Here is a 26,876-nt window from a genome sequence, read left to right as displayed (position 1 = left end):
TGCAGCTTGGAAATACCCTGATAATGTACACGTTAGTCAGATCCCTGTGATTGTAGCCCACAGGAAAATGGGCAGATTAACAGTGCCATGATAGTGTTTTGTTATGGTTTGTGCCAGTCTTTGGAGGTACCCCCAGTTAGGGAGCATTCCACAGAGGGGGAAAACACGATATTCACTGGATTAATTTGTTATGGAAATTGAATCATTGCCATTGTGTGATTTGCCATTCTTCCAGCATGCCTGAGCCAACAGTCTCACTCTGCAGGCCAGATGACACAACAATTTGCATTTATACAGTACTTGTAATACAGAAACAAGTCCCAAAGTGCTTTACAGGGCAATTTGGACAGATTGTGAACAAAACAAACTAGGGATGGTAAGTGAAAGAGAAGTTGACAGTCAGGTTTAAATAAGATTTTGAAGAAAATTAAAAATTGTGAAGGGGTAGTGGCAGAGAATTCTGGAAGTGCAATATGGTGGCTGGTTGCTTAGCCCCGAAAATGAAGGGCACATGGAACACCTGACACTCAGAAGCCTAAAGAATAGCAGCTAGGATAACAGCTGGGCGATGTGAAACAGCACACTGATTAGTCAATTAAGGTTCACAAGACAAACAACAGCACCATAAGCAGACAAGACCATTAAATACTATGAAACATTGGGTGGAATGAAAGGTAGAGTACACAAATGGGGAATTGATGCAAATTCTTCATAAGATCACAGCATATGGGGCTTTGGGCTTCACAAAGTAGGAAAGGTGTCTGCAATAGAGACAGTGCAACACAGATTGTGTTTCCTGATATGCAGATATGGGGCTGTGTTGATTAGAGCAGATGAGATTAAAAGACTATTTGACAGATGATTAAAATTATGAAGGTATGGATGAAGTTGTCAGAAACAGTTTTCAATGTTGACATATTTATTTCATTTTCTGTCATCTGAGCTAACGGTACATTACCTGTGTACGTATCCCATTCTATGAATATAAACCAAGGCCTTTAGCACCCCCTGCAGGATGTAAGCGATTGTTTGCTCATTTAGTCCATCTGTAAAATGGGTGTTCATCAGATCTTTAGCAGAACCTGGCAATTAGACCATATAAAATCATTAAAAGCTATTCAATTTGAAAACGTAAACTGACCCATCTGAGACAGGGGTGAAAATCTGTCGTAACCCCTCATACTAAACTGGTGTCTTGATTCATTCATTATTCAGTGTCCAATAATTTCAGTTTTATACAATCGTCCTCACTTTTGCCAATTTACCTTTATAGATTAAGTGAGAATTTTAGAAGCTTTTCTTCCAGTTATTACATTTATAAAAGCTCATGTGTAAAAAGAAAACACTTGGTAGAAAATGCTGGTATTGCATTTCTGGTTACCAGTCCCATCAAACAGATACATGATAATAATAATCTTTATTGTAACAAGTAGGCTTACATTAACACTGAAGTTACTGTGAAAAGCCCCTAGTCGCCACATTCCGGCGCCTGTTCGTGTACACAGAGGGAGAATTCAAAATGTCCAAATTACCTAACATGCCTTTCAGGAATTAGAATAGTACAGCACAGAACAGGCCCTTCGGCCCTCAATGTTGTGCCGAGCAATGATCATCCTACTCAAGCCCACGTATCCACCCTATACCAGTAACCCAACAACCCCCATTAACATTATTTTTTTTTAGGACACTAAGGGCAATTTAGCCTGGCCAATCCACCTAACCCGCACATCTTTGGACTGTGGGAGGAAACCGGAGCACCCGGAGGAAACCCACGCACACACGGGGAGGACGTGCAGACTCCGCACAGACAGTGACCCAGCCGGGAATCGAACCTGGGACCCTGGAGCTGTGAAGCATTGATGCTAACCACCATGCTACCGTGCTCCGTGGGCCAATCCACCTAACCCGCACATCTTTGGACTGTGGGAGGAAACCGGAGCACCCGGAGGAAACCCACGCACACACGGGGAGGACGTGCAGACTCCGCACAGACAGTGACCCAGCCGGGAATCGAACCTAGGACCTTGGCGCTGTGAAGTAACAGTGCTAACCACTGTGCTACAATGCCGCCTGGATAGGGTTAGATACAGAGTAAAACTCCCTCTGCACTGTCCCCGTCAAACACTTGCCAGGCAGGTACAGCATGGGGTTAGACACAGAGTAAAGCTCCCTCCATCAAACACTTCCTGGACAGGTACAGCATGGGGTTGGGTAAAGAGTCTACATTGGTGCCCATCAAACATTCCCAGTACAGGTACAGCACTGGGTCAGAAATTCAATTTCATGGTGAATTAGAAGAAATTTTGTTCTGAGAGTTCATATTCTTTAGGAATGGGACTGAAATTGCCCAAAATTATTTCATAGGTGGCATGGTGGCAATGGTTAGCACTACTGCCTCAGAGCCAGGGTTCAATTCTAGCCTTGGATGACTGTCTGTGTGGAGATTGTACTTTATCGTGTCAGTGTGGGTTTCTTACAAAGCTAGGGCGGGGGAGTGGGCCAAGGTAGGGTGTTCTTTGGAAGGTCGGTGCAGACTATGGGTCGGATGACTTTCTTCCGCACTACAGGAATTCTATGTTAAGTGCATGACCCTTAAAGTCAGTAAGAAAGAGATATCTTTTATCCCATCATTGACCTAAAATTGCCACCAGGATCAATGTCCCAGTTTCCAGACAGTAATTAGACCCCAACCTGGTCAATATGATAATTCTATGTATTGTATCATAGTGATGCAATGTTTTTTTTATTGTTCAAGGAATAGCAATGGAGAGAGGAGTTAGCAACGTGAAAAATTGAAACGTTTTCAAAGTTGTCCTTTGAAAATGAGAACAAGTTCAATTTGACTGTTACACAGTGCTGTCCAAAGTTTTACACACACCAAACTTACCATAGGCCATGAATGGAGTCACGACCCACACCTCATTGTTGGCTATCAGGGTGGCTTTATATGGCAATATATTAGGATGATGAAATAACTTTGAAACGTGGAGTTCACTCTGGTGAAATAAACTCATTGTTAGGTCACATATCAAACTTCATGGTTCAGCTGCTAATGAGTTAAGAGAAAGAGATCATCAGTAAATTAAGAATCGCTACACATCTTGTCCGATGGTAACAGGCATCACTTAGATTTCCTAATCCACAGTTTCACGGCACAACACCATTATTCTCAATGTTGTTCCTTAATGTAGATTGACTCAGAAAACATTTCAATTAGCAACATGAGCCTCATATTAGACTCACAAAACATGAGAAATCACAAGGATAAATACATACACCCTTCCTAACATACCACAGCTTCCTAATCAATACTCTGTCCACTACCCTGCTACATGTTTCACAGCCAAGGTGTTGAGGTTTAAAGCTCCAGGCAAAATCTCTTGCAGTTTTACAGCATCAGTAAATATTCTAAGGTGTGAATTCATGCAGTGTGATGTTAGATGGGTCTAGGTGGAAAGTTTCCAGTAACGTTTCCCAAACAAGTTAAGTTATTGGGAAGTTGCTAAAGTCCGATACTCAGGAGATTATAGCAGGATACTTAGCAAATCATAGTCAACATGACTTTGTGAAAGGAAATTGTGTTTATCCAATTTATTAGAGTTTTTTGAGGAAGTAATAAGCAAGGTGGTTAAAGAGGAACTTGTAGATATGTTGTCCTTGGATTTCCAAAAGGCATTAGACAAGGTGTCACATTAAAGGCAAGATTCCATGGTGCAGGGGGTAACATCTTAGCATGGATAAGGGATTGGTCAACTAACAGGAAGCAGCAAGTAGGGATAAAGGTTTTTTTTTTGGGTTGTAATTAGTGGAGTGCCACAGGGATCAGTGCCAAGGCCATAACTACTTAAGGTCTTTTTAATGACTTGGATGAAGGGACAGAATGTACAGTAGCTAAATTTGCCAATGGCACCAAGAGAGGTCAGAAAGTAAATTGTCAAGAGGAGAGTCTGTGAAAGTGATATGGTGAATGGGCAAAAATTTGACAGGTGGAGTTTAATATGGGAAAATATGAACTTGCCCACTTTTGCAGGAAGAATAGAAGAGTATACTATTAATTGGTGCTAGATTGCAAAACTCAGTGAGAGAGGGATTTAGGTGTCTGATACACGAATTCCTAATAGAATGCAGGTACAGCAAGTAATTAGGGAGGCAAATGGAATGTCAGCCTTTATTGTCGGGGGAAGGAATATAAAAGCAGGGATAAGAACAAAGAAAACTATAGCACAGGATCTCCCAAGCCTGCACCGACCATGCTGCCCATCTGAACTAAAACCTTCTACCCTTCCGATGACCATATGCCCAACCTATTCATGTTTTACTGCAGCTGTCCAGAATCTTGGTGAGACCACAGCTAGATTATTATGCAGTTTTGGTTTCCTTACATAATTGCATCAATAGCAGTTCAGAGAAGGTTTGTTCAACACATTCCTGGGATGAGGGGTTTAGCTTCTGAGAAAAGGTTGAACAGGTTGGGCCTATATCCACTGGAATTTAGAAGAATGATACGTGATCTGACTGAAACATGTAAGATTCTGAGAAGTGGGAGGTGCAATTTAGGAATAAGGGGTCTCCTTTTCAAGACAAAGATTAGTTTAATTGTTTTCCCCCAGGCTCATTAGTCTGCGAAACGCTTCTCCAGAAGGCAGTGGTGATTGGGTCATTACATTTTTTAAGGCAAGAGATGTTTTGATAGATGGTGTGGGGGGCAAACAGCAAAATGTTTCTATGATTGATCTTTTGATCTTTGAATACATGCTCCTGGTGATCTTTATCCCCCACAGCCAATGTCTCTCTGCCATGTTTAGTATGGAATCTCAATATCACCACCTGTTGGTATGAGCTAATTCTACTGTCACAAATACCGTACTGACTGCATCAGTCTGACATTAGTGCAACTGCACCTAGACAGCTTCTTGCACATCGCCCTATTGGACTAGGGTGCACTGCTTTACAGACCTAAAAACATTGAGGCCTGCTCTGTGCGACAAGTTATCAGAACCTGTGGAAGGAGGAGAAGAGAAGAGAAAACAATTAACCAGGGTTCTAGGATCTGCTTCTACCCAGCAGCCTGCGCCAGAAAGGAAAAGCCTTGCATTGCTGTACATCCTTTCACGGACCCCCCCCCACCCAAAGCTCCTTACAGATAATCAAGTATTTTTGAAGAGCAGTTACTATTGTAATGTCAAAAACGCAGCACTATGTATAGCAAGATCCCTTAAACAGTAGTGTAACATCCAGATAAACTGTTATGGTTATGCAGGTTGAGAGCAAAATATTGGTTAGGACACTGGGGTTAACTTTATTGGCCCTGGAACATAGCAAGACAAGTCTCAGGAGCAGACCATTCGGACCTTGGGGCCTGCTCCACCATTGGGCAAGATCATGGTTGATTTGGCTGCAGTCTCAACTCTACTTTCCTCTCTGCCCCCCACCCCCAATTAACCCTCGACTCCCTTGTCTATCACAATCTATCTAACTCAGCCTTCAATAAAGTCAACGACCCAGCCTTCACAGCTTTCGGGGACCAAATGCAGGAAAGGTTACGCTATCCAGGAACCAAACTTCCAAATCAGATTCATCAGCAATACCATATTTAAACGAGTCTGTGTGGAGGTTGTACTTTTCTCTTCCAGTTCCTCTTCCACAGACATATTCGTAAAGCAAACCATTTGTCTCAGGCTGAGATATTGCTCAGGTAGGTTATGAATGTTGACAAACTTCAGAAAGAGACTGGTGAGCAAATATAACTAGACCCATTACCTAATCTGGACACCTGGGAGTGAAACCAGTCACTGCATTACTACAATTCTCAAAATAATTAGCAGACAATGTTTTTGAAGTGCCATTTTTCTTCAGCAATTGAAACTGGTTATGTTAAAAATAAGATTCCAAAAACAAAATACAAACTAAATATATTTCACAATTCCATATGTTCACTGAATTGCCTTTTATTTATCTTGATAAAAAGGCTCCAGCCTCACAGTTGGTACTTTGCCCAGAGCTGTGACTTGCAGCTGAATTTGGTTTGCACTCCGAGCAGGTGCAGTGCACCTAATTGGCCAGTATGCACCAGCCCAGTTCGGTCAGCTGTCAAGTGAATTTTGTCCTCAAGTTCTCGCATTCTGTTTAGTTCTCAAAATTATTTGGGAAAAAATTGGGACGTCAGTTTTCAAAACAAAAATTCATAGAGTGCTTTTAAATAAAAAAACTGTCTGACACTAAAATAATGGGGGAGTTATGTCTGCCTTGGTCCATTTGTCTCTAATTCCTAACCCTGCTTAATCTGAAGAATTGGTTGTAAATTCTAGTCTGCAAATCCATGGGAGATTAAACAGTAACACAACTGAAAAAAGGGCGGGCTTGCTTGTTCAATGACAGAAGGATCTGGACATGGCAGATGGGGAGAAGGTGTTCACGTTGTTGAAAAGGGAGAGATCGATTTTAGGTAAATTTAAGGCAAGAGAACCAAAGGTGACAGGAAAAATAACTTTTTAATGGACCAAGTGTTTAGGATCTGGAATTCACTGCCTAAGGGTGCGGTGGAAGCAGATGGAATTGTGACTTTCAAAAGGAACGCCCTACGGGGGAGGTGGTGGAAGCAGATACGATGGCAGAGTTTAAGACGCATCTTTCATGAATAAGATGGGAATAGAGGGATAGGACCTCGGAAGTGAAGGTTTTAGTTTAGACAGGCATCATGATCGGCGCAGGCATGGAGGGCCAAAGGGCCTGTTCCTGTGCTGTACTGTTCTTCATTCAATTATCCAACAGGTTGGTGGTATTTTCAGCTTGCTTGGATGGGAGTAGGGGGTGCAGGGTGGATGAGCTGACTAACCAAGGCACTGAGGTACAGGAAGCCATTCTTGAGGGGGGAGGGGGGGGGGGGGGGGGAGAAGCATAAAGAAAATGTTGTGGTAGTCGGGCACAGTATAGTCAGAGGGATTGACGCTGTTCTCTGCAGTAGAGAGTACGAATCCAGGCGGCTTGCTCAGTGCCAGGGTTCTGCCACCTGCTCATGGCTGGAGAAGAACTTGCAATGGGACAAAAGGTCAAAATCTCAGCTTTTCACAGTAATTTCATTGCAATGTAAACCTACTTGTGACAATAAAGATTATTAATTATTAATCTATGGATTATTACCTGAACCATATGATATAGGACAAATCAGATTAGAGAGATGAATGTGTGGCTGAACGACTGGTGTGGGAGAAGTGGTTTCTGGTTCAAGGGGCACTGGCACCAGTACTGGGGAAAGTGGGGGCAGTACCAGTATAGAGAAATACAGCACAGAACAGGCCCTTCGGCCCACGAAGTTGCGCCAAACCTTTGTCCTAGGTTAATCATAGAATTTTGGACAATTTTTCATGGCCAATCCACCCAACCTGCACATCTTTGGACTGTGGGAGGAAACCGGAGCAACCGGAGGAAACCCACGCAGTCACGGGGAGGATGTGCAGACTCCACACAGACAGTGACCCAAGTCGAAATCGAACTTGGGACCCTGGAGCTGTGAAGCAATTGTGCTATCCACAATGCTACCGTGCTGCCCTTAAGAAGTTAACCTATACTCCATTATTCTACCCTAATCCAAGTACCTATCCAATAGCCGCTTGAAGGTCCCTAACTTTTCCGACTCAACTACTACCACAGGCAGTGCATTCCATGCCCCCACTACTCTCTGGGTAAAGAACCTACCTCTGACATCCCCTCTATATCTTCCACCATTTATCTTAAATTTATGTCCCCTTGTAATGGTGTGTTCCACCTGGGGAAAAAGTCTCTGACTGTCTACTCCATCTATTCCCCTGATCATCTTATAAACCTCTATCAAGTCGCCCCTCATCCTTCTCCGTTCTAATGAGAAAAGGCCTAGCACCCTCAACCTTTCCCCGTATGACCTACTCTCCATTCCAGGCAACATCCTGGTAAATCTCCTTTGCACCTTTTCCAAAGCTTCCGCATCCTTCCTAAAATGAGGTGACCAGAACTGCACACAGTACTCCAAATGTGGCCTGACCAAGGTTTTGTACAGCTGTATCATCACCTCACGGCTCTTAAATTCAATCCCTCTGCTAATGAACGCTAGCACACCATAGGCCTTCTTCACAGCTCTATCCACTTGAGTGGCAACTTTCAAAGAACTATGAACATAGACCCCAAGATCTCTCTGCTCCTCCACATTGCCAAGAACCCTACCATTAACCCTGTATTCCGCATTCAGATTTGTCCTTCCAAAATGTACAACCTCACACTTGTCAGGGTTAAACTCCATCTGCCACTTCTCAGCCCAGCTCTGCATTCTATCTATGTCTCTTTGCAGCCGTCAACAGCCCTCCTCACTATCCACAACTCCACCAATCTTCGTATCATCTGCAAATTTACTGATCCACCCTTCAACTCCCTCATCCAAGTCGTTAATGAAAATCACAAACAGCAGAGGACCCAGAACTGATCCCTGCGGTACGCCACTGATAACTGGGCTCCAAGCTGAATATTTACCATCCACCACCACTCTCTGTCTTCTATCGGTTAGCCAGTTTGTTATCCAACTGGCCAAATTTCCCACTATCCCATGCCTCCTTACTTTCTGCATAAGCCTACCATGGGGAACCTTATCAAATGCCTTACTAAAATCCATGTACACTACATCCACTGCTTTACCTTCATCCACATGCTTGGTCACCTCCTCAAAGAATTCAATAAGACTTGTAAGGCAAGACCTACCCCTCACAAATCCGTGCTGACTATCCCTAATCAAGCAATGACCACTGGGACGGTCTACACCTGAACCATGCTGGGGCTGGTGTTCTTGCAAGCCACATATGGAGGCAGAAAGGGTTTTAAACTAAATAGTGAGGGCAAGGGATTAAATTTGGGAAGATGTGATAAATCAAAGAGTAGAGACAAGATAAAAGTATTATTACAGGAAATGAAAGAGACTGTGATAGGAGTAAATCAACAGTCGAGACTAGAGGTTGTAAAAGGAATACAAGGATAAAACTAAAGGCTCTGTATCAAAATGAACGTAGCATTCAAAACAAAACAGATGCAGGGGATAAATAACTACACTAGGATAGCCTGAACTGAGACATGTCTGCAGGATGACATGGATTTGGATCTGAATATTGAAGGGTACAGGATATTTCGGAAGGCCAGAGTGAGGAAAAAGGTGGAAGGGTAGCTTTGTTAGTTAGTGATGGTATTACCGCAATAGAGAGGGGTGATCTAAGTTCAGAAAACCAGGCTTTGGAGACAGTTTGGGTAGAGATGAGAAATGGTAAAGGCAAGAAGTCACTTGTGGGAGTCGTACACAGGCCCCTTAATAATAACCACATGGTATGGTGGAGCATAAAGCAAGAAATAGTTGAAGCTCGTCAGAAAGGCAAAAATCAGATAGACAAAATGACGACGGCAGAGAATGTTTTCGGGATAATTTCTCAGTATAGCACATTCTGGAGCCAACCAGAGAGCAGGATATACTAGACCTGGTATTGTGTAATGAGATGGGAGTAAATCATGATCTTAGTGAAAGTGTTCCGAGGTAGCAGTGACCATAATATGACTGAATTTGACATTTAGTTTGAGGGCGGAGTGAGTCTCAGATTATGTTTTAATTTAAATAAGAGCAATAATGAGGGTCTGAAAGATCAGCTGGCTAAAGTTAATTGGTAAGTGAGGTTAAGGGATAGGTCAGTAGAGATGCAGTGGCAAACATTTAGGGGATATTTCAGAATAAACAGAATAGATGCATTCCAAAGAGTAAGAAACAATCCAAAGGATGGACCCACCATCCCATGATTAACTAGAAAGGTTAAAGATAGTTTCAAACATTGTGCAAAGGCAGGTGGCAGGTCACAAGATTAGGAATATTAGAAACTATAAGGAATAGCAAAGGATGATGAAAAAGATTAATGAGGAGGGAAATAATAGAATACGGGAAAAATCTAGCCAGAAAAATAACAGATAGTAAGAGTTTTTATAAATAGTTAAAAGAAAAAAAAAGGTGAAAGTGAACACTGCTCCTATGCAAAGTAAGTATGGAGAACTGATAATCGCAAACAAGAAGATGGCAAATGAATTGAACAGGTATTTTGCATGGTACCCACAATACCTAGAAGCAGATATAAATCAGGAAATGAAAGAGAGGGAGGAACTCAGGAAAATTATCACCAGAGAAGTGGTGCTGAGTAAATTGTTGGAATTGTGGCTGACAAGAGCCCAGGTCCCAATGAACACCATCCTGGAGTCTTAAGGAGAAATATCTAGTGAGATAGTTGATGCAATCGTTTTAATTTTCCAAAACACCTTATTTGGGAAGGTCCCATTAGATTGGAAAATATCAAATGTAACTCCATTATTCAAAAGGGTAAGGTAGCAGAAAGTGGGAAACTACAAGCCAGTTAGTTCAACATCTGAAATAGGGAAAGCTATTGAAGAAATTTTAGCAGGGCACTTGGATATTCTCAAGACGATCAGGTGGAGGAAACATGGTTTTGTGCAAGGGAAATCAGGTTTAACCAACTTATGGAAATAACGTGCTGTAGATAAAGGGGAACTGGTTGACGTACAGTACTTAGATTTCCAGGAGGCATTTTATAAAATGTCATATCAAAGGTTATTGTGGGAATAAAAGCACATGGTATAGGGAGTAACATATTCGCATGGATAGAGAACATTGGCTGTTAACAGGAAGCAGAGAGTAGAAATATTTTTCTTTCTGGTTGGCAAGATCTAATGAGTGGTGTGCCTCAGGGATCAGTGCTGAACCTCAGCTGTTTACAATTTATAGAATTTGGATGAGGGGAGAGAAGACATGATAGCTGACACAAAGATAAGTAAAAGTACGTTGTGAAGAGGACACAAGGAGGTTGCGAAAAGATTTAGATAAAGTGAGAGGGCAAATATTCTCAAATGGAGTATAATGTGAAATTGCCCATTTTGACAGGAGGAAAAAGCCTATTATCCAACTAGTGAGATTGCAGAGCTCGGAGTACACAGGGATCTGGGTGTTTCATGTCTGATCACAAAAGGCCAGTATGCAGGTACAAGTGATTAGGAAAACAAATAGAATGTTATAATTTATTGGGGGGGGGAATTTAATACAAAGGTAGAGAGATTATGCTTCAGTCATGAGACTACATTTGCACAACTTTATCTACAACCAGACTCTTTCGCCCTTCGTGTGGCACAGTGGTTTGCACTGCTGTCTCACAGCTCCAGGGACTCGAGTTCAATTCCAGCCTTGGATGACTGTCTGCACTTTCTCCCCGTATCTGTGTGGGTTTCTTCTGGGTGCTCCGGCTTCCTCCCACAGTCCAAATATGCACAGTTAGGTGGATTGGCATTGCTAAATTGCCCCTAAACATACAAAGGTTAGCTGGTAGATAGATAGATAGAATAGATAGAACAGTACAGCACAGAACAGGCCAATCGACCTCGATGTTGTGCCGAGCCATGATCACCCCACTCAAACCCACGCATCCACCCCATACCCCCAACAACCCCCCCCCCCCTAACCTTACTTTTTTTTAGGACACTACGGGCAATCTAGCATGGCCAATCCACCTAACCCGCACATCTTTGGACTGTGGGAGGAAACCGGAGCACCCGGAGGAAACCCACGCACACACGGGGAGGACGTGCAGACTCCGCACAGACAGTGACCCAGCCGGGAATCGAACCTGGGACCCTGGAGCTGTGAAGCATTTATGCTAACCACCATGCTACCGTGCTGCCCCTACATGGTGTTATGGGGATAGGACAGGACAGTGGGCCTAGGTAGGGTGCTCTTTCAGAGGATCGGTGCAGAGTCAATGGGCTGAATTGCTTCCTTCTGCACTGCAGTGATTCTATGGGTTCCCTTTATTATGGGGAGCAATGTGTGTGGATCAATTTTGTCAAGTCTCTTTATAATGTTAAAATCTTCAATTCACTCTTCCCAAAATCACCTATTTTCCGATAAAACAGATTCAACTGCCTTAATAATCCCGTAAAATTTACAAAGGCAATTCTCTATATCAGGATTGTAACAGACTTCTGTTCCATCATGGATTTCAAATCCTCTATAGATGCCACCGATCAATTCAAACATTTCTTATAAGCCACTAACAAGTATACTCAAGAAATCTGGCCCCAGGGTCCAATCTAGCCCAGGGATAGTATGTTCTTTGAAGTTACAGCTCTTCATTCAGAATAGAAACACATTATAATGTCAGACTGGCCCCATGTCATCAGTCACATCAAATGAAATAAGGGAACCTTTTAGCATGATCATAACTGGTTTCAAATACTTACCTGAAAATGTATTCATTTAAAATATCACTATGGGCTCTTTTAAATCTAAAAACACAAGGCACATGCTTCCTCTACTAACTCCCAACTCCCATACTTTACTAACGCAAGGGATTACCTGTAATAAAGAAAACATCTCATTTGTGCAGTAGTCCAAGTTAATTCTTCGAACAGCCACCTGCTGGCCAGTCCGTTTGTACCTCCCCAAGGTCACAGTCATAATGTCATTAAATCCTTTACCTGTGCACAAAAGACAATCATTTCATTCTGGGGGGGAAAGCAGACCAGTTCAATACTGAGTTTACAGCTACATTTACCGAATTCAACAGTATTCTACTCATTCTTCTTTCCTATGCAAATGGTACATCCTTTGGGAGGTGTCCACAGGTGGATAGTATTTCTGTTGTGGAATTTTTGTTCAGTTTCTTTAGCTGACTTTGCGTCAGTTGATCTCTCTCTCAGAAACTGAGTTGGAAGGATATGGATCCAAGGTCATGTTGACTGAATAATCTAGGCTAAAACTCCAGTAGTGTGGAAAGAGAGCTGCACTGTCAAGCGTAGCTGCCCTCTAACAGAGATAATTACAATATGGCTTAATGTGCCTGCTCCAGCAGACATTAACAAGCACACGTCATTATCTGAGGAGTAGGGAGTTTTCCCAGTGTCCGAACAAAGATTCCTCCTCTAAACATGCAAGTTGGATTATCTTTCACTTCAAATGTTGTTTGTTGGATTTTGCTGCAATCAAAATGGCTGGCAAAATGCCGGTGTAACTCTCTCCCAAGTAACTGCATGTATGCGAAGTACTAGGATGCACTGCTCACTGACCTAGTGAAGTGCTTTATAAATATTTAAATCTTTCCTTAATTCCTTTAAAACTGTTCCTTGTTGAAAGCACAATTACCAAAAGATTTGGTCTCTTTTTAATGGTGGTGACCAGGTGCAGGTAATAAAGAGAGGGAGGGTTCATCAATATTTGACTCTCAGTTCTGAGGTTTGTGATATTGATAACGAGGATAATTTAGTGCACAGTTTGATTTTATTTTGTAGACTCATTTTGTTCTGTATTCCAGAGTCTGCTGCAATAAATTTGGTCAGATTATTGATTTTACACATCAGGATCATCAGTTTATAAATTTATACTTGGGTCCTTGGTCAGTCTATTGGCAAATTTTGTACGCTGCTGCAGGGTTTAATTTTATATTTGTTTTCTGCACATTCCTATTTTCGATGTATTGCACGACAGATTTTCTGTTGTTTTGGTTCTTTTTGGCCCAACAGCTGCTCCCATGGGATTGGCTTTCTCAGCGTCACCTGGGACAGTTTGTATTCCCCCATTTAGTTGTGCACAGCCTATTACCACCAAGAAATAAAAGGGTAAAGTACTGTTTCTCCATTTGCATTGGATTTGTTTTTTGTCAGGTGTACCAAGATACAGTGAAAAGTATTGTTCTGTGAGCAGCTCAAACAGATCATAAAATAAAATTAAAATAAAATACATAATAGGGCAACACAAGGTAAAAGATTAGTACCATTATGAGAGATGTAAAAAGAGGATCTGTTTGCGAGAGTTCGCAGAGAGTCACCACGCTCTGGCGCCATCTTGTGGGAGAGTATTTGAGAAAATATCTGTGGCTGTGACCCTAGAACTCATGTTATAACAGTATTTACTGACATGGAATTACAAAGTATATCAGGAAATTCTCAACTCAAAGTACAGCAAGTTCCTGGTGAAGGACAGCTGACAGTCTACAAATAAACAATTCATTGACAAACACTTTCCGGGGTTTCAATGTGATAAACTGGATTATCCAACATGACTGAACCTTGTACTTCCAAAATGTTTTTGCAGTACTTTCAGCAGCTCCTATTTCTGCACCCTCTCATTCACTCACAGTTGTGCAAAAGTGAGGGCGTCCTCATCCCAATTGTTAATTTGGGTGTAGAAAAGGTCAGCATTTATTGTCGATCCCGAAATGTCCTTGGGAAGGGGAGCTGCCTTCTTGAACCGTTTTCTTGAACTATGTGCTGGGGGACACACCTTCAGTGATGTTAGGTAGGGAGTTGTGGTATTTCAGCCCAGTGACAGTGAAAGAATGCTGATATACCTTCAAGTTAAGGGAATCTTACATTTAGTAATTGTGGGGTTGGAAAGATTTGCACACATTTCCAAGATCACAGTTTGATGTCCAAATTCCATTTAATCATTTACGTACCACAGAATTATAGAATTCCTACAGTATTAAAGGAGGCCATTCAGCTTGTTGTCTATCAGACAGTTTGACCATTTTATTAGTAAAACGTTTTACCCAGGTGCCTTTATTTGCGAGATGAACAAAGGACTAACAGAGGTTAACGAATCCACCCCAATTTGTTCAGAACCACAACAAAAGTTATTTTCCCAAATATAATCAGCCCAAGGTTCTCATGAATTTGATCAAGCTGTGGGTCCAGGGTCCTCGTCCGTGAAGGTGGGTCTCGCACACCTCTTCCATCCGTTCTCGGGCCCGCTGCCTAGTCTCTCCAATGTCTCTGCGCAGAGGGTCGTCCCTGGGTGTCGTCTTCTTATATTCCCCTTCACACCCTTCCAGAAGTTTCTCTGGCCCTCAGCCAATGAGGGCGCTGGGCGAGGATCTCAACACCCAATGGAATCGCCAACTGAAACTCTGCAGGACACCAGAAACTCCCCTCAGGGGTCCATCCTCAGATGCATTGGTCACATGTAACCATACACCATAAACGGTAATGGCAGGAAATCTGAGTGTCAGAAAGTCTGGCTTCATCTGGGCAATGATCCATTTGAACAGGGCCGATTATCTGCCGATCTCCTGTTTACAGGACAAGCCCAGACTTGCCCTGGCTGTGTCTGTCTGTCCAGGTTTTTCAAGTTTGGTTGTTTGACTTCCCAGCTGGAATGTCTGTGGCTCCGACTGTGGTTTTAATTTAAAATATCCATTTTTATGTCGGGCCTGAGATTCAGGCCATTGGCCATTTTACCACAGGCCCATAGAGTCTGCAAGAGCACCAACCAGGCTCACTCTCCCTTATCCCTATAACCCCACAACCTGCACATCTTTGAACTGTGGGAGGAAACTCACGCATCCAGGGGAAATCCACGCAGACACGGGGAGAAAGTGCAAACTCTGCACAGAAAGACCCCAAAGCCAGAATTGATCCCGGGTCCCTGGCACTGTGAAGCAGCAGTGCTAACCATTATGCCACCATGCCATCCCCAAGACTGTAGACTGAAAGGGAACCTTTTTTGCAACATGTTGAGGTGGTGAGATGATGGGTTAGCCCAGTGTGTCACACACTGTTGTGCTGAAACTTCTGCTTTTGCCATGATTCAAAAAAACTTCATCATTTATCAGCTATGTGGAGAGGCTGAATAGACTCGGACTGTTTTCATTAGAAAGAAGGAGATTGAGAGGTGACCTGATAGAGATCTACAAGATTATGAGGGGTATGAAAAGAGTGGATGGGCAGGCACTCTTTCCCAGGGTGGAGGGGTCAGTCACCAGGGGGCATAGGTTTAAGGTCCGTGGGGCAAAGTTTAGAGGATATGTGCGAGGCAGGTTTTTTTTTTTTTTTTTTTTACACAGAGGGTGGTGAGTGCTGAGAACGCGTTGCCAAGGGAGGTTGTGGAAGCAGATACATTATTGGCGTTGAAAAGGCATCTTGACAAACACATGGATAGGATGGGTATAGAGGAATACGGTACAAGGAAGTGATGAGGGTTGGTATCTGACCAGTATAGTCTTGGGAGGGCCGATGTGCCTGTTCCTGTGCTGTATTGTTCTTTGTAGCACCAATTTCAACCAGGAGGGAAGGAGAACAATAAAAAAGTACCTTTTGTTCAAAATACTCCGATTTATCCAAAGTAAAATATTTGGCAGCAACATATCGAATTTATAAATGTTTTGATTCCCCAGCATTGGCTCTTCCTCTCCAAGTTGTCACTGACTGGGAGCAGAATTCTAGGATCGCAGCTGGGAAAAATTAATTCATGGGGTTTAGGCATCACTGGCTGGCCCATTTCAGTCACCTGTAGGTAGGTCAGACCAGATAAGGACAGCAAATTTCCTTCCCTAAAGGACATTAGCGAACCAGATGGACTTTTGTGACAATCAACAAGGGTTTCATGGTCAACATTTAGACTTTGGATTCCATAAAAATCTGGAATTAAAATTTTACTATCTGCCATGGTGGGATTCAAACCTAGGATTACTAGTCCAGCGACAATTTTGCAATACCACCACCTCCAGTAATGGCATCACAAGAGCCCATAAACATTTTTTAAGAGTTAACACTGAATTCTTTCAGTTCTCTTTTGAAGACAAGATTCTGGCAACTTAATTACCAGACAATGTCATCTACTAGACCAAGTCAGGCTCAGTTATTTTTCTATAATAAATTTAGAGTACCCAATTATTTTTGCCAATTAATGGGCAGTTAGCATGGCCTATCCACCTACCCTGCACATCTGTTTGGGTTGTGGGGCTGAGACCCACCCAGACAAGGGGAGAATGTGCAAACTCCACATGGGCAGTGACCTGGGACCAATCGTGGATCCTCGGCGCCATGAGACAGCAGTGCTAACCACTGCACCACAGTGCTGCCCTGGGCTCAGTTCAATACAGTCTGTTGTCAATTAGTCCCAGAACAATCCAAGGAGGTGACATCACTGACCCACAGGAGGGCAAACCCAACCAGAGGGCCTATGGATGGACAGAGATACTCTATGCAATCATAAAATCCCTACAGTGTAGAAGGAGGCCATTCGGCCCATCGGGTCTGCAACGGCCCTTAAAAAAGAGTGCCCGACTTAAGCCCACACCTCCACCCAAACCCTGTAACCCAGTAAACCCACCTAACCTTTTGGACTCTAAGGAGCAATTTAGCATGCCCAATCCACCGAACCTACACAGCTTTGGACTGTTGGAGGAAACCAGATAACGCGAAGGAAACCCACGCAGACACGGGGAGAAAGTGCAAACTCCAGACAGTGACTCGAGGCCATAATTGAACCGGGGGTTGCTGGAGAGGTGAGGCAGCAATGCTAACCACTGTGCCGCTGAACCCGTTAAACTTTTGGGGGCCTTGAGATTTTCAATATGGTTTAGCTGTTCTGGAAATTGCTAGTTTCATGGTGCAGGGCTTTACTGAATCTCAAGTCTAGCTCAGTCAGTATCAGTAGCTGCATGTGCCATTCCTCTCCTGTGACCTCTTATCACCAAAAAGGGCAAGACCTGCAATGTTGTGGGACCATCTCGCTCTAAGTCACATACCAGCTTAATTTGCCACTATTCCATTATTCGCTGGAGTTTCATGCTGAAAGATATTGTATTACATAGATTTATACAGACTTTGTCACACAGAAGCGGACCATTTGGTCCAATTCGGCTTTGCCATTGTTTATACTTGACATAAGTCTCCTCCTACCCCTCTTCATCTCACCTTTAAACAAGAAATTAACATTAACTACAACAATTTATATTTCTAGAATTGTACATTATCATTTGACACTGAGCCACATGTAGGTATTGGGGAAGATCACAAACAAAAAAATGTATCAGCCAATGAGTAGGTTTTAAGGAATGTCAAAGGAGGGAAGAGAATTGGAGATTTAGGGAGAGAATTACAGAGCTTCAGGTCCTGGGAGCATGGCTGCTAAAGGAGCAATTAAAATTAGGAATGCTCAAGAGGCCAGCAATGGAGTTAAGAAGAATAAGAGGTGTTCTTATTGAAACTTGATCTTGAGGGGATTTGATAGGGTAAATACCTGGAGGATGTTTTCACTTGTGGGGCAGACTAGAACTAGCGGACACAGTTTAAGAATGAGGCGCCTTTTGCTCTCTCAAAGGGTCATTAGTCTGTGGAATTCTCTTCCCAGAAGCAGTGGAGACTCATTGAACTTACAGATCTCTGATAGACAAGAGGATCAGGAGTTATTTTTTTTGGGGGGGGGGGGGGGGGGGGGGGGAGAAAGGTGGGAGAAGAGAAACAGATGACAAAGTGGAATTGATACACAATCAGATCAGCCATTATCTTATGGAATGGTGGAACAGGCTCAAAAAAGGCTGAATGGCCAACTCCCAAGTCTTATGTTATGAGGGTGGAAATACAAAGTATTCTCAAATGGCGCAAATATGTGGTAGGAAACTCATTTCAGGACCACATATCAAGGTAGTGAACAGCCTGGTTCATCCTCAGATAGTTGCCAGAAGAAAACTGGAGGCATGGCAAGGGTACAGAGTTTACGGCAGGGACCAAAGACAGAGCAAAGTTCTACAGATCCAGTACTCAATATCAGGTGAGCAGTATGATAGTTTAGAGATAGCTGCAGGAGGAAAGGAAGGAAAGGCAGACTTGAGCGTTCCAATCTTCATGTCCATTTTGTGATAGGTGGGGCCCACTTCATTAACGTCTCATTTGGTGTCACTGTGTTGGGATATATTTCATTGTTCATAATTGCCACGCGATAGTTGGAGTACGTAAATCCACTTTCTAGTTGGATAATGCATACACATACACACCCCACAGAGCAGAGCTGGATTAAAACTAAAACCCAAATCACTCATTAAAAAAAAAGGCAATTTATACACATGTGCAAACATTACCTATTGCAGTCAGCAGCTCATAGGAACTACTATCTGCTGGGAAGTTGCTCACGATATCCCAGTTCTGGGGAGACGTAATATTTTCCGATGGGTGTTCATCTGGCTGAAGGAGGAAAGAAACAGAACATGGGTATTGTAGCAGAGTGGTGAATGAACAACTGTGAGATCAGCAGTCAGACTTGCTGCCAGCTGGTGGTTCAGCCGAGCCATCCAACTCAGCTGGTGCAGCTTTATATCTCTTCAAATTGTTGACTAAATTAAGCTATTGTGATAAAACACTGTTCATCCTCTCCAATTTGTGTCCCCTTTAACATCACAGCACTGGCAATCAATTTCACAATGAATATCTCAGAAACCAGCTACCCCGCATTTTCTCCGTCTTCCACAAGACAGTTCAGGTAGCCAGTGGCGCACAATATACAGCTATTTAATATCAGAGCAGGAGACATACAACGAGCAGAGTCTTAAAAATTAATAGCAGCAATAAGGGTCGAGATCAAAGGGGATGCGACTTCATTTAAATGTCAACAGCAAGCAAGAATAGGCAGGGTAAGCTGACAAGGAAAGCATCCGTGTACAACAGATAAGACAAACAGAATCATAGATTAATACAGCACAGCAGACAGCCATTGAGTCTATCAGCATTTCCAACCACAACCCAGCTGCTCCCACTCTCCTGCCCTTTCCACCAATCATTACAATTTTTTTTTCAAGTATTTATCCAACTTTCTTTTGGAAACTGCTATTGAATCGGTTTCCACCATCTTACGAAACAGCAGACTGAAAACTACTCATTGCATAGAAAAGATTTTCCTCATTATCACCTCTGGTTTGTCACCTTGAATTTGTGTCTCTGGTTATTGACTATTCAGCCCTTGAAAACGGGTTGAATTACTAACTTTATCTAAACCCAACATTGATTTTAAACATCTTTATTGCCTCTCCTCTCAACTCTATTTGGTCTAAAGGGGAATAATCTCAACTTGTGCAGTCTATCCAGGAATCTGTAATCCTTCAACCATTCTAGCAAATCTTGTCCACACCCTCTCCCAAGCCTTTAAGTTCTTTCTCAAGTTTGGTGTCCAGAATTTGATTTGATTTTTTGATTGGATTTGATTTATTGTCACAGTACAGTGAAAAGTATTTTTCTGCGGCCAGGGAATGTACACAGTACGTACATAGTAGACAAAAGAATGGGACACAGTATTAGAAGGCCAAAACTAGTGTTCTTTATGTTTATAATTTCATAGAACATAGAACAGTACAGCACAGAACAGGCCCTTCGGCCCTCAATGTTGTGCCGAGCCATGATCACCCTACTCAAACCCACGTATCAACCCTATACCCGTAACCCAACAACCCCCCCTTAACCTTACTTTTATTAGGACACTACGGGCAATTTAGCATGGCCAATCCACCTAACCCGCACATCTTTGGACTGTGGGAGGAAACCGGAGCACCCGGAGGAAACCCATGCACACAGGGGGAGGACGTGCAGACTCCACACAGACAGTGACCCAGCCGGGAATCGAACCTGGGACCCTGGAGCTGTGAAGCATTTATGCTAACCACCATGCTACCCTGCTGCCCCGATTTCCACAGGCTTCCTTTCTCTGTGCCTCAAAACCAGGGTCCCATTTGCTTCAACTGTTTTATTAATCATTAGTCACCTTCAAAGATAGTGCACAATTACTCCCAGATGTGTCTATTTTGGCACTTCTGTCTGTAATCATTCTTCCTCCCAAAATATATTTCATACTTGATTTTCATCAGTCATGTTTCCATGCATTCCACCAGCTGTTTACATCCGCATGAAGTCTATTATCATCTTCCTTACATTTTATTTTCTTTCCAAATCTTATGGAAATTGCAATTGCGCTTTGCACTCTGAGATCAAAGTCCTGTATCAAAAACAGGAGCATGGAACCTTGGTGAACTCAACTTCAATTCAAACTCCCTCCAGTCCAACAAAAGTCATATGCCATCTTTTAACTAACTTTGTATCCATGTTACTACTGTCCTTTTTATCCCATCAGCTTCAATTTTGCTAACACTAGCTTTTGAAAGCTCTTATGCACAACATCAACATTATTAGGGGAATGTCAGAGATGGATATTACGATTAGCTGTGGGCTGGATGGGTTGATTGCCAAGAGCCAGGTTTAATGGCCATTTTGTAGAACAGGTGCAGCACAAAAGTGGTGTCCATGTTGGTTTTCTGAAAGAGCTCTACTACCCCCACTCCTCCACCTTTAGTCCGACATTGTTTTTTTATATTCAGATAACTTCTGTAGATGTTAGTTTACAAGTTAACCATTGAAACTTCCAAAAATAAATTATAAAACGTGAACCACTGGCATGAGTGGTCACCAAATATGAAATGTGAAAAAGCACCAGGTACTTCTATTAATATGGCACAGTTCAGTGAATATATTAATTGCACAGAGGCACTTTAATCACAAATGAAAGCTTTTTAGAATCCACTAAGCTAGTCTCTGGCACCCAACAAAGAGTTTATCAAATTCATTGAATCCCTTTGGCTATGGCACCATTGTGAGAATCCCACTAAATCAGATGTGGTGCTTTCAGTTTCAGAATCCTCCCCCCCACCCTCAACAAATCATCTTCCTCTCCAACCATTGAATTGAATATTCTGCATTTTGATTGATCCGATGAACGTTTGAGCATTAATACTGTCTGATAACAAAAATTCACAAAGCAGCAAGCGCACACATTTCCAATCTTTATAAAGTTCTTTCCTCCATCAACCATCCATCTATTTGATTTGGTACGGACATGATCCTCGATTGGCTTGTTGAGGCACACATCCAAATTTTGAAATAAGGTCGTTAGCCCCCCGCTTGGTGTAACTGTGGGTGTTATTCCTTCACAAGTACCTCTTAATTTAAGTGATTATTATTGATTTCATTGGAGATATGGGGTCTGAACATGTCCTACACGAATAAGCTGCATTCATTACATAGGCCACCGGGACACCTATTTCACACATTATTGATCCGTAACTTCGATCCATCCAACTGTTGTCATGGTCAGGCACTGAACCTCCAGCAGGGAACTTCGTGATTATCAGCATAGTTTTATGTTTGAAAATTACCATAGGTGTCAGCCAGGCAGATTAGAACTACCATGAATCTGATCTTCCCATGTCCTGTGGTTTTCACTAGAACGGTTTTCAAACTTTTCCTCTCCACAATTCAGTTGCTGGGTAGATAAATTCATGGGGGATTCATCCATGCTAATTGTGGCAGAATGGGTATTTTGCCATTGTCTGATGAATCACTGGAAACTGGTTATTTTAGCACCAAGCGCTGTTGGATCTTCAAGGGATCCCTCTCAAGGGATCTACACCTTCTGCTGCAAACTAGACATTTTCACTCCGTAAAGAGGTTACAGCAGGCAGCTCGGAAATCGCTGCTGGGCTGATGGTTTGATTTCGTCCATTTAAATACACATTGCATTTTGGTGATGAGGAATCCATTCTGACAATGAGGATAATTTGCACGCTTGTCAAGATTGGTCCTTGTTCTCATGGTGCATTTGGTCTTGGGCATCTTCTTTACGGTGGCTTCTTTCTTTCATTCTCGCACCAGCTCTTCACTGACACTGCATCACAGTTATTCGGTGAGTTTGAAATGTTAGGACATGAAACTTAAAGCCAACTTCATACTTAATTTGTTCTCCTGGAAGACTGATTTCTCTGTCAATTGACATGCAGGGTCTTGGCTATGTATTAAACTTCCATACAGCTTCACGACATAACCCACATCAATTTTCTCTTCTGCCCCCCACCCCCATTCCTGCATCCATTCTATTACTGTACATTTCCTTCTCGTTCTCCCTGCCAAATGAATCACGTCACACTTGTCTGCATTCAAATCCTTCTCTCTCGTGACCACCCATTCCACCAGTCTATGTTGAAGCCCTTCACCATCATACTCAGTGGATTGTGACATATAGAACATAGAACATAGAACATAGAACATAGAACAGTACAGCACAGAACAGGCCCTTCGGCCCTCGATGTTGTGCCGAACAATGATCACCCCACTTAAACCCACGTAACCCGTATACCCGTCCCCCCCATTAACGTTACACTACGGGCAATTTAGCATGGCCAATCCACCTAATCCGCACATCTTTGGACTGTTTGGATATCAATCGACAGGACATACAAGATAACCACAATTCCCAGCATCAAAATGCATATTTAAGTCAGCACACAAGGCAACACCCATTTTTCAGCTGATAATGTTTAGGTCTATACTTGCCTTTAGGTCAGTGCGTGGGATCAAGCAGGAGATATGGGCCATGTTGCTACAGTGATGGGTTGTGGACACTTAAGACATGCCCAAACAAAGCAGACTGTGCACGGTGACAGACGAACAGAAATGGATACCGCAACAACACTGGCAGCTCATATTTTATACTCAAAGTACAAGTTTTTGGAAAGATTTTTGGAAGCTTCAAAACTCAACTTACACACTGCAATTCATGGCAATTCCAGGTGTTGTCTCATTTGCTAATTTTGAAATAATGCCTCGCACACTCTCTGGGCATTAATATACATAAAGAAAATGAGTGGCCCCAAAATCTCCTCCTGCACCATAAACAATGAGCCCACTGTCTATCTTCCTCCAGTTTCTATTCCTGAGGTTGCCCAATCCTATCTTTGTTTAAGAGCGAAAATGGATTTATTTTCAGTTCAGTGGGTTTGATGTTAATTCTTCAATCAAGGGCAGATCCAACTGCATGTCTACACCTGCACGAACCTCCACTATGATTCCATTTAACCCACTGCAAAGGCAAGATTCAGCTTGTTGGGATGGTTGCTGATTATAATGAATCATAGTTCTAGAATCCCAACGGTGCAGAAGGTCATTTGGCCCACTGAGTCTGCACCGACCCTCTGAAAGAGCACCCTACCTCGGTCCTCCCCCCACCCTATTCCCATAACCCCATCTAATCTTTTGGACACAAAAGGAACAATTTAGTGTGGTTAACCCCCCTAAACCTGCCCATCTTGGACTTTGTTACTAAATGCTGAGTCCTTGGATTTCAAACAAGTTTTTAAAAAAAAAAAACGTATATTTTCTCCCGTGACCAATTCACTCTTCACATCTGCTTTGCTACCTTTATGAGAATCCGAGCATCCCCTCAGCCTCATTATCGCTCAGGTACAGCAACTCCTGCCCCATTCGGAACAGTCAGAGGCCTGGCTGCCCATTGTCTAACATTAATATCTCTCAGGCTGATGAGCTAAATTTACTATTAGAGATGTGATATATTAAAAAGGGCCTCAAACAGAGAGAATATGCTCAATTATCAAGGCAGCACACTGGCCCTGACACAATATGTTAGAGTCTCACTTACTTTGCTGGTGCTAATAGAATGAGACTGAATCATAGAAACCCTACAGTGCAGGAAGCCATTCGGTCCATCAAGTCTGCACTGACCCTCTGAAAGAGCACCCTTACCAAACTCCCACCCTATCCCTACAACCCTGTAACCCCACTTAACCCACATATCCCTGAACATGAAGGGGCAATTTAGTATGGCCAAACCACTTAACCTGCTCATCTTTGGACTGTGGGAGTAAACCGGAGAACCTGGAGGAAACCCACGCAGTCACGGAGGGAAGCACCCAAGGCGGCAACTGAACCCGGGTCTCCGGCACGGTTAGGCAGCAGTGCTAACTACTGTACCAGCCCAAATAATGGATCTGATGTGTCTATCCAATTACCATGTCAGCTCCACATTGAATTGTCATGGGTTCCCAGTCCAGGAGTTAATACAGCAGCATTTAGTCAAACTACAAATCAGTAAAAACAAATGAACAGGACAGATGCAAATCTCTCACAAGTAAAGCAGCATGTACAGAGACTCCAGAATATATGAACTTGCAATCAACAGCAAGCTTTGTCTGTTAAATCTTTGTTAGGTACAGGAAAACAAATAGATACTATATTAAATTATGAATATTACCAAAGTAGTAAAATGCAGTAAGTTTCGTGGCAAACACAATGTTGGAAATCACTGCCCTCAGCAATGGTAGCACAATATAATGCAGACACACTGCACAACAGCCTTGTTCCCAACCACCATTTAGTGAACCCACCCCCCCCCCCCCCCCCGCCCCAGAGATAGGATCAGGTGAAAGCAGGATAAAGCCAAAAGTAGCTGCGCTGCCACTTTTGTTGCACAGCTTTTGACAAGTCAAGTGTACACTTATACTTGAGCAGGTTTGCGAGGTTTTGTACTCACACCCAAGCAAGGACTTCAAGGAGAGGATAGGGAAAAATAAGAATGGTTTAAAATGGCTGGGTGAAATGAAGGGCAGGGAAATTGAATGAGAAAGCAGCGAGGATCATGCTGCATTGCTAGTCACAAACAGTTTTCACCAACAGGAGTTTGAATCTGGTTTATTACTGAAATTTCCTGATGGAAGATTGTCATGGGAATAAAGAGAATACTGCTCCACAGCAGCCTAGCCCATAGAACATAGAACAGTACAGCACAGAACAGGCCCTTCGGCCCTCAATGTTGTGCCGAGCCATGATCACCCTACTCAAACCCACGTATCCACCCTATACCCGTAACCCAACAACCCCCCCCCCTTAACCTTACATTTATTAGGACACTACGGGCAATTTAGCATGGCCAATCCACCTAACCCGCACATCTTTGGACTGTGGGAGGAAACTGGAGCACCCGGAGGAAACCCACGCACACAGGGGGAGGACGTGCAGACTCCACACAGACAGTGACCCAGCCGGGAATCGAACCTGGGACCCTGGAGCTGTGAAGCATTTATGCTAACCACCATGCTACCCTGCTGCCCCTATGTAGCAGCATGGAGGGTTGTGTTCATGGATGGACTGCTGCATCCCCCAAAGTTGCGGCATGAAGTATTAATCTGTGTCTTGAAATGAAATGAAATGAAAATTGCTTATTGTCACAAGTAGGCTTCAAATGAAGTTACTGTGAAAAGCCCCTAGTCGCCACATTCCGGCACCTGTTCGGGGAGGCTGTTACGGGAATCGAACTGTGCTGCTGGCCTGCCTTAGTCTGCTTTCAAAGCCAGCGATTTAGCCCTGTGCTAAACAGACGACTTTCACTTTAAACAGTTTATGTTAATGTTCTATAGCAATGCTCCAAATCATATTTTAATTTAATGGATTATGAAGATCTGCACAATGAACCAGTTCCATCCTCACAGTTAACTATTCTCTGCTGACTGTTTTTATGTTGATGAGCTGGCCACTGGAGGGGTACCCCCACATACTTTGGGGCAGCAGGGTAGCATGGTGGTTAGCATAAATGCTTCACAGCTCCAGGGTCCCAGGTTCGATTCCCGGCTGGGTCACTGTCTGTGTGGAGTCTGCACGTCCTCCCCCTGTGTGCGTGGGTTTCCTCCGGGTGCTCCGGTTTCCTCCCACAGTCCAAAGATGTGCGGGTTAGGTGGATTGGCCATGCTAAATTGCCCGTAGTGTCCTAATAAAAGTAAGGTTAGGGGGGGGGGGGTTGTTGGGTTACGGGTATAGGGTGGATACGTGGGTTTGAGTAGGGTGATCATGGCTCGGCACAACATTGAGGGCCGAATGGCCTGTTCTGTGCTGTACTGTTCTATATACTTAAACTCACCTGCTGACTTTTGTATTTTTCTTCGTAAGCAATCAGCAAGTCAGTGTCCAGCTCCACATCGCAATCGGAACCTCTGTCTTACAATAAATGCTGCTCAGAGCTGTCTCTACCTGTGATGTGTTACAGGAGACAATACCTTGTTGACCATTTATTCTGTGATATTTGGAGACAGATGGAATCCATCACAGAGAATGATTTGCAGTAATGACTCTTTAAATGCTGAATTTTAAAGAATAGAGCAAGGGCTCCCAGCCTTTGGCTTTACAGGTTTGTTGAGATTTGCTTTTCAAAATACAAATATCAA

General features: G+C 43.1%; 1 protein-coding gene across 6 annotated transcripts in view; it reads right to left on the bottom strand.

Moving 5' to 3' along the window:
- Positions 1 to 26,876, bottom strand: part of strada (STE20 related adaptor alpha) — an 88,386-nt gene that overhangs the window by 24,525 nt on the left and 36,985 nt on the right. For all 6 annotated transcript variants that reach the window (XM_038779865.1, XM_038779870.1, XM_038779869.1 and 3 more), the window contains 4 exons: positions 18,912 to 19,014; positions 12,410 to 12,531; positions 2,888 to 2,996; positions 959 to 1,082 (listed from right to left, as the gene is read on the bottom strand). In XM_038779865.1, the coding sequence (XP_038635793.1) occupies positions 959 to 1,082; positions 2,888 to 2,996; positions 12,410 to 12,531; positions 18,912 to 19,014 (458 nt within the window). The remainder of the gene's footprint in view (positions 1 to 958; positions 1,083 to 2,887; positions 2,997 to 12,409; positions 12,532 to 18,911; positions 19,015 to 26,876) is intronic.

This window comes from Scyliorhinus canicula, chromosome 19 (assembly GCF_902713615.1).
Source record: "Scyliorhinus canicula chromosome 19, sScyCan1.1, whole genome shotgun sequence".
In the NCBI taxonomy this organism is placed as follows: Eukaryota; Metazoa; Chordata; class Chondrichthyes; order Carcharhiniformes; family Scyliorhinidae; genus Scyliorhinus; species Scyliorhinus canicula.
This window is presented reverse-complemented; position numbering and strand designations above follow the sequence as displayed.